A 13263-nucleotide genomic window follows, 5' to 3' on the forward strand; every position below is an offset into this window, starting at 1 on the left:
ATCCAATTTTAGCCAATGAAACATCGTCTAATGAAATTTACATAAACTGGTCTAAAGCACTTACAAAATGATGGGATGTGAGAAGAGGACAGCAGATGCCGAGTTTTCCGACCAGATATTTTGCCATAATGCAGTTCAGTGGAGTGAAGACAACCGAGTTTCAGTGTGTTCAGAAAAGGGTATTATTATTATGGTAAGAAAGTAATGAACAATGTGTACGACTTTAAACTGGCGCGGCGCCAACAGTGGTAATCAACCTGGTACCTTGTAAACTCAGCACCGGGTTAACTCGGAACCAAATTGTGAAGAGTCAGCACTATCAGAGTTCTTGAAATCTTTTTTCCACTGTCAGTCATTTGGACTGACAACCATCAGAAGTTTGTCAGTCCAGACTGATTTTTGTCAGTCCAAACATTTTCAATAGAAAGATGAAAAAACTACATGTACATGTATATTTGCCTTCTTATTTCTCTCATTTTTACCTTAATTGATCTGTTTTCTCCTAACTTTCACATTCTGGCTCCTGATAACATTCTTAATTATCACTTCATTAATCACTTATTATTTCCCAAAAAAAATTATAAATGATTACATTGGGATTTTTGTGTGTGTTTTTCTGTGTATTGCAATAAAAAAATTCACTGAAAACCCTGTTTCTGTGTATGCAATGTACATGTACATTGAAAAAACGTACCGAGACAACACTCGTCATCTTGGATTTAGATAGGGCCCTCAGTTCACGCTATGTTTTAAACAAGTTATCCCAATTTTTCCCATGATTTCTGACAAAATCTAGGTTGGAAAATGGTTGAAAGACTTATTCCTATTGTCTTACTACATCTGTTAGCTGCATTATAAACACACCGTATCAATATGTACGAGATACTCCCCATATCGAAAGCAACGGAAGTAATAATTACTGAGGTGTTCCGAAAATGTATGATAAGTCTAGAGAGAGCGAAAAAACCTGCGAAAAACTCCTCTAGATTTATCGTATGCGTTTGGATCTCCTCAGTGATTACACAGAGGCTAGGGTTTTCATCATATTTCTGTTGCTTTTGTACGAAAATTAGTTATATTTGCAAGTTACTCTGTCCATATCTACCGGTCATTTGGACTGACAGGCAACCTGAAGTAATTGGTCCTTGGTTATTTTTATCGGTCTTGCCGACAGGACCGAAAGATTTCAAGAACTCTGCACTATGGTTTACAAATTAATACATAACAAGATATGGTCATATAACATGATCATATAACATGATATTGGTCACACGAAGTAATTATAGGGAAATATTGCAAGGAATTGATAAAATAACATCATGGAGTTTGGTTTTTAATGTCAGTTGGATAGCGAAATAAAGAAAATGTAGAAAACTCGCTGCCATCCTGTCGCTACGCTTGCGAAGCTCACTGGGAGGGTTTTCCTGTTTCTTAAATTTATTTACAACAAATTGATAAAATCGCCGACTCCTGTGGTATTTTTTTTAGGTCACTCTAGTCTATTGTGTAACCTATTGCCATTGGTCATGTGTTGTCCGTCAACAATTTACTTTTTAACTTCAAACTTTAATTTCCTCTGCATTGTATGCTTGTAGTAGTATAAGTAATGCATGTTGTGTGCATCATACATGAAATTGTTAAATTAATATCATAAAAGATTGACCATTAAAGGCCAGCAGGTCTTGTTTTATACTTGTTTTCTATCATATCGTTGGTTCTACAGTATCGCGGTATTTTTGTTTACGTATAGTAGCACATGCTGAAATTGACATTTAATGTCGGGATATTTTTAGACATAGTAAACAGAGGCACACTGAACATCACCGAGGTATATTGTAGAGGAAACTCACAATAACATTAGTTTTTGGAAATATTTCCTTATTGATAGATTTTTCGACTAAATGATTTAACTACCGCGATATCATAGGACCAGCTCATGCCAAAAGTTTTTGGCCCCTGAAGCTTTGGTATACAAGAATCCTGACCCCCCCACCCCCCCAACCCCTTTAATGAACTGAAGTTTGTAAACAGCAAATATTAAAATGGGAGTAACAGTGTGAGGAGTCTAGGATTAGAGTATAGACTCCAAAATAAAGTTTAAATGCAAACATGGGTCTATCTATCAGCTACGATACTCAGTTAGGTGTCTTGTTCTGATAATAATTATTCAAATTATGATCACGGGAGGAAGGGTGGGGCAAAAATGGGGGGTTTAACTTTTACATAGGAATAGATAGGGAAGAATTTTATAATAATCTTCTTATTAAATATTGAAACTACAAAATGTGGATAAGAATTGGAATATTTTTTGAAAGATCTACTATACCAAATTGTCCAGATATTTTGTATTTGATTAGATATTAAAGCTAATTTGATCAAAGTTATGGCTTTTTTGCTCAGGTCAGTGATGTGGCCCCTGGGCCTATTGTATATTAGCCTATAATTAGCTGTCAATGTCATATCTGATAGAATTAGATTGATATTCTAAACACTAAAAGAGGCATTACTTTCTGGTTAGCGGACTATGTAAATTTGTTCAGCAATGATCGCTATTTTTATAATCCGCATGAATCATGCATCCAAGAAACAATTTTATTGTTTACATTACATCCTTGATTCCTTCTTTTAACAAATTAATAAATTAATTCTAAAAAGTAAGTAAAATTAACTAAATTACTGGTTATGTATATCAGTAAGTTAGCTAAAAGAAACAGCCAAATCACCTCCTATGGGAATTTGAGTCTGACATTATCATGACTACTTTGTGCAGTCTGTGATTTTCTAGAGTTGATGAAGGTTTTGACCATTTGATATACAGGGCATGTAAATTTCAGTCCTGTTGGTGTCTACAGAACTACAGACGCTGATCCCATATTTAACCGTGCTCTCTCCCCCCCCCCCCCCCCCATGGGTATTTTATCCTTTCCGCGTTACACCATTGCAGTTAATTCATTGTGGTCCTCGCTGCAGCCATGTTTAAACTGCAACAGTTGACCTTCTGTTGGACAAGTGATCGGAGATTTTTACCTGTACAGTACGGTAACGCGGGATATGTATTTTTTCTGCAATGTCGCTACCTTCATATCCCGAATGAATCACCAAAGAAAGCATTTTATTGTTTAAATGTGTGTTCAATATGAAGCTACAACACAAATGTAGTATCAGCTGCAAATAATGTTTTTCTCCACCTTTTCATTGTTTTATGACTTTCAAAGTAAATTATATTTCACTTATTAATAAGTCACAGTTGTTTTACACAAAGGTGTGAAACCATCTCATTGACGGGAAATTACTCTACGCTTTAACACACAGGTTATAATGAGACAGATGGATAATCCATGTATATTGTAACACTGGGAAGTGACCATCAGGAATTCCACCTGTGTTTCAAAGAATTTTACTATCAGTAATAACAATAAATTCATTTTACTGTGATCTGTCAAACTGTTAAACATGTTTAAGATGCACCCCCATCCGCAAAAAACCTAAAATCTTCAATATACATGTAAACTAATTGAGAGAGAGAGAGAGAAAGAGACTGTCAGTACATGTACTTAATACAATTAACCTTGTCTGTAACAAGCACATGCTACACGGTGTACATATACCATACAATCAACGGCAGAATATAAACATTTTACTTTACCCTTAAAATATGAAAATATATTGATTTCATTTTATGTATGTTAAATATAAAGCTACAACACATGTCATACAAGTTGCGAATTATGACAGGTTTTTTTTAACCCCCTCCCCCCCAACGTTTTAATGACTGTCAAAGTAAACTGTATTTGACTTTTAGACAAAGGTGTGAAACCATTGCACTGACAGGAAATCACTTTTCGCTTGAACGCACAGAATACACGGGTATGAGGCAGGTTGATAATCCTTGTAGCAGGTGACCACCAGGAATTCTACACATATATCAAACAGTTTATCTAACAGTAACATTTTTTTTTTCAATAAATAATTGTTTCATTTTACTGCCTTCTTAAACTGTAAAACGTATTTAACATGTTTCTTCCCCTGCAGAGAGAGAGAGAGGAGAGAGAGTTTTCTCTTTAATTAAATAATGTTGAATTATACGAATATTAAACTTTACAAACACAGTGTCAAGCATTAATTTAAACATCATAAACAGTGATAAATACTTTATTTACTTAATCTCTCTTTTACATAAAGATCGGCGACACTCATGATAATCAAGAAGCTTCCTCTGTAAGATAGGTAATGGGCAGTGTTGTACGGTTAGAGGAAGCTATACGCAATTTAGAGATTTGTTTTTTGTCTCAAATTAGTTGAATAGGACTGAAAACCCCTAGGGCATGTCGTTTTCTAACCTGAGTTTGTTAATCACTATACACAGGGAATGGTTGCAACTTATAATTGATATACACAATAAAGGAAATGTATACAAAAATAATTTGCATTTAAATTTTTAAAAGTAAATCGAGATGTATGCATTTAATAACATGTACAATTTTCAATGTCGTTTTGTGATGCAAATTAACTATCTCATTCCATTTCTTGTAAAGAATAACAACTTAAATAATCGAGTTAAAGACAGCAGTGATATAACAAGCATATCAGGTTAAAATAAGAGAACAACACTAATTATTATAATATTATCAATCTAACTCTGATGTCAACCTGAAAAATATCATCACGTCCTTAAATTGCCATAAACCGCTTTGCGAATATTCTTATATGATAAGTAACTGTTTATATGACTTGTACAGAAAGCCTTGCCCATGAACAAGTTAATTATGAACATACAATACACACAAAATACAAATATAATGATAATCAATACATGTAAATGTTTACTTATTGTTTTCTATAATATGATTGCAAACTGGTTGAAAGTTTGTTGAAACACGAATGTACGGACAGAGATCAGCAAAATTCTTGCATTTCATCAAATTAATTTATCCGGTATGCAGTTTACGTAGATTAAATAGAAAAGTTTCAATACTTCTTCACAATTTGATAATCTTGACTGAATAAAAAAAAGAAATTATAATCTGACTGCCAAGCATATTTATCAGTTCCTGATTAGGCTATGTCAATTTAAATGGATTGTAAAATTACTGTACATCGTCAAGTATTTAAATGAATGATTTTAAACACACTCTATATAAATTTAACATTTTAAAAATATATATCGTATCTAAATAGTTCCATTAATTAAAATGATATATACGTGTAGTGTGGTGTAGCAGTCAAGTATTTTTTTAGTCGAGGGAGATAACTCACGTTTCAGCCCGATACTTTTCTTTACTTGAAATTTATGTAAGAGCAGGGTTGTCTCTAAGAACCGGGAGGCGGAGAATTCTCCCGCCTAAAATGACGTAATTACCCGACTATTATTGCATTTCAAACACAATCTAGCTATAAGCTAAACCCCCTAGACCCCTTTTACTTTTTAATTTCCTCCTTCTACTTCAATTTTTAGAGACAACCCTGTAAGAGTATGAAAATTGTTGATTAAAATAAATAAAGTTATTCTAATTGCTGGTAAAATACATCTAAACAGTACACATATAAAAAAAGTTAGATCCACTCTTTCTTTTAATTCATACACGTGTACTTACACCCTAAGGGCAGTGCTTGATCATGAGTTGGTCGGTGGATATTTGAGATCTTGGTTTTTAGCTCACCTGAGCTGAAAGCTCAAGTGAGCTATTCTGATCACATTTTGTCTGTCGTCCGTCTGTCCATCCGTCTGTCTGTCTGTCCGTCTGTCCGTAAACTTTTCACATTTTCAACATCTTCTCAAGAACTACTAGGCCAATTTCAACCAAACTTGGCACAACTCATCCTTAAGCAAAGGGGATTCAAAGTTGTGAAAATTAAGGGCCACACCCGTTTTCAAGGGGAGATAATTAGAAATTAATGAAAAATTTCGAGATATTTTCAAAAATCTTCTTCTCAAGAACCAGAAAGCCAGGAAAGCTGAAACTTGTGTGGAAGCATCCTCAGGTAGTGTAGATTCAAAGTTGTGAAATTCATGACCCCCGGGGGTAGGGTGGGGCCACAATGGGGGGTCGAAGTTTTACATAGGAATATATAGAGTAAATCTTTAAAAATCTTCTTCTCAGAAACTAAACAGCCAGGAAAGCTGAAACTTGTGTGGAAGCATCCTCAGGTAATGTAGATTCAAAGTTGTGAAATTCATGACCCCCGGGGGTAGGGTGGGGCCACAATGGGGGGTCGAAGTTTTACATAGGAATATATAGGGTAAATCTTTAAAAATCTTCTTCTCAGGAACTAAACAGCCAGGAAAGCTGAAACTTGTGTTGAAGCTTCCTCAGGTAGTGTAGACTCAAAGTTGTGAAATTCATGACCCCCGGGGGTAGGGTGGGGCCACAATGGGGGTCGAAGTTTTACATAGGAATATATAGAGTAAATCTTTAAAAATCTTCTCCTCAGAAACTAAACAGCCAGGAAAGCTGAAACTTGTGTGGAAGCATCCTCAGGTAGTGTAGATTCAAAGTTGTGAAATTCATGACCCCCGGGGGTAGGGTGGGGCCACAATGGGGGGTCGAAGTTTTACATAGGAATATATAGAGTTAATCTTTAAAAATCTTCTTCTCAGAAACTAAACAGCCAGGAAAGCTGAAACTTGTGTGGAAGCATCCTCAGGTAGTGTAGATTCAAAGTTGTGAAATTCATGACCCCCGGGGGTAGGGTGGGGCCACATGGGGGGGGGGGGAGTGTTAAAATTTTTTATAGAAGTATATAGAGTAAATCTTTAAAAATCTTCTTCTCAGAAACTAATCAGCAAGATGATTCTTTATAATTGTTAAGACTTTGGCTCCAGGACAATTCTTTGGCCTCACAAGAAGGTTCAGAGTTTGATGCAGCTAAATATCCCATATATAAACAATTGTAAAGGATCTTTTTGAGAACTGCAATACTCAACATGTGATATGACTATAAAATTGAAACAGGCAGCTATTTTTTCATTAGACTCTTTTTGTATTACTGTATTGAGTTTTTGCCCTTGATTTATTGATTCTTTATTATTTTAATTAATGCATCCACTGTTAACCAATTATTGTGATGATTATTTTTATACAATAATGAATATTCAATGTATATAAGTTGTTTTGCATATTAAGTAGTTTTGGGTAAGGCCGGATTAGTTTGTTTATTTTTGATTTCCAATTTTTAGATACTATGAATTATTTTAGGTCGGCACATATATAGGGACAGTGTCTATTTCCTTACGATTATCGACTGTTTGGGGTTAAACTTCCTTACGATTATCGACTGTTTGGGGTTAAACTTGAACAGTTATGGATAGATTGAGTGGGTGGACACCCCTGCACTATCTAATTTTCGTGGTTTCTAACCTATGATACAGAGTGTGCGGTCATTCCTGCCCTGTATCGCATTAATACAAGTGTGCGGTCATACCTACTTGTGGTGGTTGGGGCGGAGCACTAGTGTATGGTCATCCCTGCTGGTGTTCTGGCCTTTCTGGCGCAAGTGTGCGGCTCTCCCTGCTTGCGTTAGGTTGAGCTGTTGGCGCAAGTGTGCGGTTATCCCTACTTGTGTTAACGTTGGTACCTGTTGAGTTGTTTATCCCTACTTGCGTTAACGTTGGTACCTGTTGAGTTGTGTAGGTGTGCGGTCATCCCTGCCTGCGTAATGTTGAGTCCCTATATATGTGCAGGAGCGGTGATTAAAGTCTGCTCTTGTAAATATTGGCAGCAATCAGTGCTATCCGAGTTCCAAGGGGGAAAAATGGATTTTATTTATACAGGATCTACATGTATTATTGTACATTATCCAGATTGTTTGTATTATGACTCCATTAAGCTGACTTTATCATACCTATTGTTCCTCAGGTGAGCGATGTGGCCCATGGGCCTCTTGTTGGGAGTTGATTTTAATCAACTCTCCTATGCAGTTACTCTGACAAACCGAAAATGAAACAGTGTTCGGACCAAAGCACAAATCATTGCTGCTGACAAGAATAAGTTCTTGTGAATAATTGATATATTTGAAATTATGTGTGCTAAAGCATTGTTTTTCAAGGAAACATATTTATAAATACCTTGAAAATAGTAAGATTTTAAATGGTATGAACAATTTAGATAATTTTTGTAGTTGTTTTTATTCTTACGCCAGAGTTCAATATAGTCTCGTTCAACTCGACGCTCGGCTGTCTTCGTAAACCTCCGACAAGCAGAGAGTCTCTCTTGCTTGTCGGGGATTAACGGCGAGAGCCGAGCGTTTGGTTGAACGAGACGAGAGTTCAATATTGCTTGGATCCATAAATTTTCCAGAAATATTTCTATCACTGATACATAGTTTGATTGAATTTATTCTATTTTGAAATATTACTTTACATGATTCATATGGGGTTTTATCAACATTCTTGTGTCGAAAAAGTCCGAAAATTCATATTATAAAAATGTGTGTAATTCAATTACAGATTAGAAACTACCTGTACTTGTAATGCAAAATAACATATCATTGATTTTAAAATAAATAAACATCGATAAAATCAACTCCCGTCACTTCTTCGGTACTTGATTATTGGTTGTTTGTGTCAGGTTGAATTTGGTTGGTTTGTATATATTTTGCTTTATGTGTTTTACCGCCAAGTTTGACAACCTTTGTCTGGACATTGACCAGAGCAGACATATATATCTATATTGACTAGTAATTGAATTTCTGGACCAGACCTTGCTTTTTTTCTGAATCAAAGTCAATGTCACTATCTCACCAAGCATTCAGTGTAACGAGTCTGTTCCCATAGAATGGGCTTATATACATTACGCATATTAGAGTCACTGTGTCTGAATAAATTTAATGATGAAACGAACCATACAGAAATCTTTGTTCTTGATTATATTAAACAAAGACTGTAACATTGATCGATAAGCCCGCGGCGGTATTGCGTGGAAAATATGGGATCCGCGTTGACGGTACCGTCTGAATTGCAATCAATTTCCCTAAGAAATAGAGGGAATTATATTCTGTAGATGTGAATATAATATATTAACTTTTCGAATAAGATTTTCATGACAAGGTAAATTCATGTTTTTTGAAATTGAAAGATATTGATGTTTGATTTTTGCAGGAGATGAAGCATTCACCTCTTCAATTGGATAAGAAATTTCATTACAACCTGTCACAAATTCCTAACCCAAAAGAATCAAACAATGCTACAAGACTACCACTGGATGTTTTTAGATCATGGAAGACAAAGAGCAGCAACTTTACAGAAGGTTTGATTGAACAGTGCTCTAACATTAAATCACAGTGACACTGTTATGTTGATAATTTGTAATTACATGTTCATAGTAACTACCGAAAAATATTACCATTATGAGTATTAGCCTCCTCAACTGTGGCTCTACAGGAAAAATTTTTGTTGACAGCTAGGTCATAGAGCTACAGTTACATGCAATGCAAAAAACTTGCTCTTGGTTTAGAATTTAATATTCTAACATGTTCAGTGAAAATATAATTATTTGATATCAGATATTTTTTCAGAAATTTTACAACATATGTCATCATTTAACCTTGCCTCAAACTTCTTTTAAACACTCTCACCTAGCTAGGAGAGTGAAAGTGTGTGAAAATCACACCATTTTTACTTATTTTTGAACAAACAATTCTACTTCTTTTCTCTAGGCTATATAAAGGAATTTTAGAGGCAACTAATGTGACATGTACATCTGTAGCAAAATGTCTGAGGAATATTTTGGTTATTATTAAATATTACAGATGTGTGTAGGTGAACAAAATAAATAGGTCTAAAACAAGCACAAGATTTTGTGCAGAAGAAACTCTCTGAAAATGAACAAAAAATTAAGTATACCAATTTTGAAAAAGGTGCACAACAGTACACCGAACCGTGCAACTTCCATACTCTGTCCCAAGATACCCTCGATTCGCATTTTGCTTAATTACTCGATATTTATAAATACCTCAGGATTCACAAGATGTTCATTTAAAAGTATGAAAAATTTCCAAGATTTCTCGTTTGAAATGGGGCTAATCAGATTTCAATACAAGGCTAAAAAATGTTATGGCTACAGGGATTTTGTATTGCAGTAAGCCCGGATGATAACATTAAAAAATTGTGCGAGGTAATCCGAGTGACTTAGAATGGACAAAAGATGAAAACATTCTCCATTATAAATCTCGGTACGAAATCTGTTTTCGTTCTTGTGAATTTTTCCGAGTAAAATATGAAACTATGTCAATGAAAATATCTTGAAAATTTTCCCTTTTATCCATTTCAATCGCTTTTCTTTCACAGGTATGTGTATTTTTATTAAAAATAGGCCAAATGTGCTGCATAAATATCTCGGGACACTCTATAAGTCTGTTTATAGATTTGACAGTTGCTTTCAAATTTGAAATTTCTCTTTTCAGACCTTTGTCAAACATTTTGTTATAAAGTTTCATAATAAATGGTAAATTATTTTATTTTACTATGTAGATGAATTACAAGAGTTATTTCTTGACCATCCATTGCATCCATATTTGAGTGGACAGGTGGTGAATCTTGGTTATGTTCGAGCAAAGTGGTCACCTAAAGGTGCAGACCTGATGGGGAGGTAGTGTACTGCCAGTATTGTTGATTCTGTTTTTAGCTTGTCTGAACTGAAGGTTCAAGTGAGCTTTTCTGATCACCTGCTGTCCGTTGTCTGTCCGTCTGTAAACTTTTAACATTTTTGACTTCTTCTCTAGAACCACTAGGCTAAATTTAACAAAACTTGGTACAAAGCATCCTTATTGGAAGGGAATTCTAAATTGTTAAAATAAAGGGCAAATCCTTTTTTAAAGGGGTGATTATTGCGTAATAGTGAAAATAGGGTGCATGTCTTAAAAAATCTTCTTAAGAACCATTGCACCAGAAATGCCAATATTTACACCAAAGCTTTTATCTAAATTGTTAAAATTGTGACCCCGGACCAATACTGGGGCCCCGTCAGGGGCTCAAAGTTTAACATAGAAATACTTCGGGAAAATATTTTAAAATCTACTTTTCAAGAACTTAATAATGCTCCAATTTGTGATACATGTATTACTATGCAAGCTGAAGCATCATCAAATAATGTAGATTATAAATTATAAAAATCGTGACCCCCGTACCAATACTGGAGCCCCATGAGGGGTTCAAAGTATGTTAAAAAATCTTCTTCTCAAGAACCACAATGCTCAATTTGTGATATTACTATGCAAGCATCCTCAAATAATGCAGATCATTGATTGTTAATCCGCAAACCAATATTGGGGCCCCCAGAGAGGTTCAAATTTTAACATAGATAATTTTAAAAATCTTTTTTCAATAACCAATTTGTGAGATTACTATGCAAGCATCTTCGAATATTGTAGATTGTAAATTGTTAAAATCATGACCCATGGACCAATAATGTGGACCCATGAGGAGTTCAAATTTTAACATAGAAATATATAGGAAAAATGTTTAAAATCTTCATCTCAAGATTTACAATGTTCCAATTTGTGATACATGTATTACTATGCTATATTTTCCAGTTGTAATGAGTGTTTAAAAAAAATGGTGTCCAAAATTGAAAGTTACTAACAACAAGAAAGATAACTGTTTATAGAAAACTACCGTATTTTTCGGGGCATATGCCAGTATTTTTTTTCTCCGATGAGAGAGCCCCGGCCTATCCCCCGGGATCGGCTAATCGTAGACTCAAAGTTGAAAAAATTTAACAGTAAAATATAAAATCCACTGTTTTTATCCATTGTACTATTGTAGCACTTTATTATGAGGGTTGGGTTTTTTTCATCCGTTTTAACTATTGTTCTATAGTTATCCCGTTAATAATTTTTGTAATGACATCGTGAGTAATAAAATGTACAGTACTGTACGAGGTATTTCTTTACAACCCCAATCAAAAGAATTTTTTTCACACGTTCATGTATGAACCCTGGAAACTATTATTGCGTAGTTAAAAAGAAAACGAAACCGGGTAGAATGTAATATGACGGAATTTTTGTGAATTCTTCATGTCTTCGTTCGCGGGAATCACTGGTCTTGGGTGTAGAATAAATCAAATGCTTTGTGTTTTTACAATTGATTTTCTGTTGGATGAAATAACGGTATTCTGGTGTCGTGTGTATATACAAAGGTGTGAAACCTGTGACTAAAACACAGCCTGGGGGCACGTAGTGTACACCGTAACACTTCATTGCATTAACTGTGTTTTTAGCTCACCTGAGCTGAAAGCTCAAGTGAGCTTTTCTGATCAAAATTTGTCCGTTGTCTGTCATCGGCGTTGGCGTTGTCAGTGGCGTTGTCGTTGTAAACTTTTCACATTTTCTTCTTCTCCAGAACCACTGGGCAGATTTCAACCAAATTTGGCACAAAGCATCACTGGGTGAAGGGGATTCAAGTTTGTTCAAATGAAGGGCCACGCGCTCTTTAAAGGGGAGATAATTGAGAATTATTGAAAATTTGTTGGTATTTTTCAAAAATCTTCTTCTCAAAAACTTTTAGCCAATTAAAATTAACACGTCTTTGTATAATTGTTTCTGAAATTATCCATGCAAATGTGATATTGTGGAAACATAGACTAATCTGTAATTTTTTGAGGAATTTTCATTGCTTATTAATAAGCGAAGCTTGATTGAGAAAAACTAAAAACAAATTAGTAATCCTCAAGTACCAATGATGTTTGAAATGTATAAACAAAAGACAGTACTTCCGATTTATCGGTATTAACTCTTTTCCCCCTGATGCCACCATTTGACGCATTTGTCATTTCCCTATAAGGTTTTCTTAGCCTCCCCCTAAAACTTTTTTGACTGTTTAAATGAATATTAGTGGTACTGTTTCGCCATAGTTATTGACAAGAATTATTGTCAAACCATACCATATGATATACCATTGTGATCGGGAAAGATTGAACTTTAACATTATAACTTTAGAGTACACAAATAAATTAACAGAAATTAATCAGGTGAGTTTATTCAGGTAATTTTACCTTTACATTATAAAAAATCGTGATAAACATGAAAATTTATGCATGAAATTTTAGCATATGATCAACTATTGTACAAAAATATTTTTCCTTTTTTTGGATAATGTATTTCTTGTTTTATCTTGCAAATTGAGAGCAATACACAACAATCAAGATTTAATTAAAATCATTGAAATTCATCCATAAAGTAATATGTTATCAAATGATCTTATTTCATATTAAGACTGCAAACAGAATTTTTTTAAAGTTTTATATTTATGCCATTTTTAATATCAAC

General features: G+C 34.5%; 1 protein-coding gene across 1 annotated transcript in view; it reads left to right on the top strand.

Annotated features, from left to right (window-relative positions):
• The first annotated feature begins 34 nt into the window (after window positions 1-34).
• LOC128192480 (general transcription factor 3C polypeptide 4-like) overlaps window positions 35-13263 on the top strand; it is a 36668-nt gene continuing 23439 nt past the window's right edge. The window contains exons 1-3 of the mRNA XM_052865187.1: window positions 35-193; window positions 9098-9245; window positions 10469-10586. Coding sequence (XP_052721147.1) covers window positions 68-193; window positions 9098-9245; window positions 10469-10586 — 392 coding nt within the window. The 5' untranslated portion in view covers window positions 35-67. The remainder of the gene's footprint in view (window positions 194-9097; window positions 9246-10468; window positions 10587-13263) is intronic.

This window comes from Crassostrea angulata, chromosome 7, assembly GCF_025612915.1.
Source record: "Crassostrea angulata isolate pt1a10 chromosome 7, ASM2561291v2, whole genome shotgun sequence".
NCBI classification, from domain to species: domain Eukaryota; kingdom Metazoa; phylum Mollusca; class Bivalvia; order Ostreida; family Ostreidae; genus Magallana; species Magallana angulata.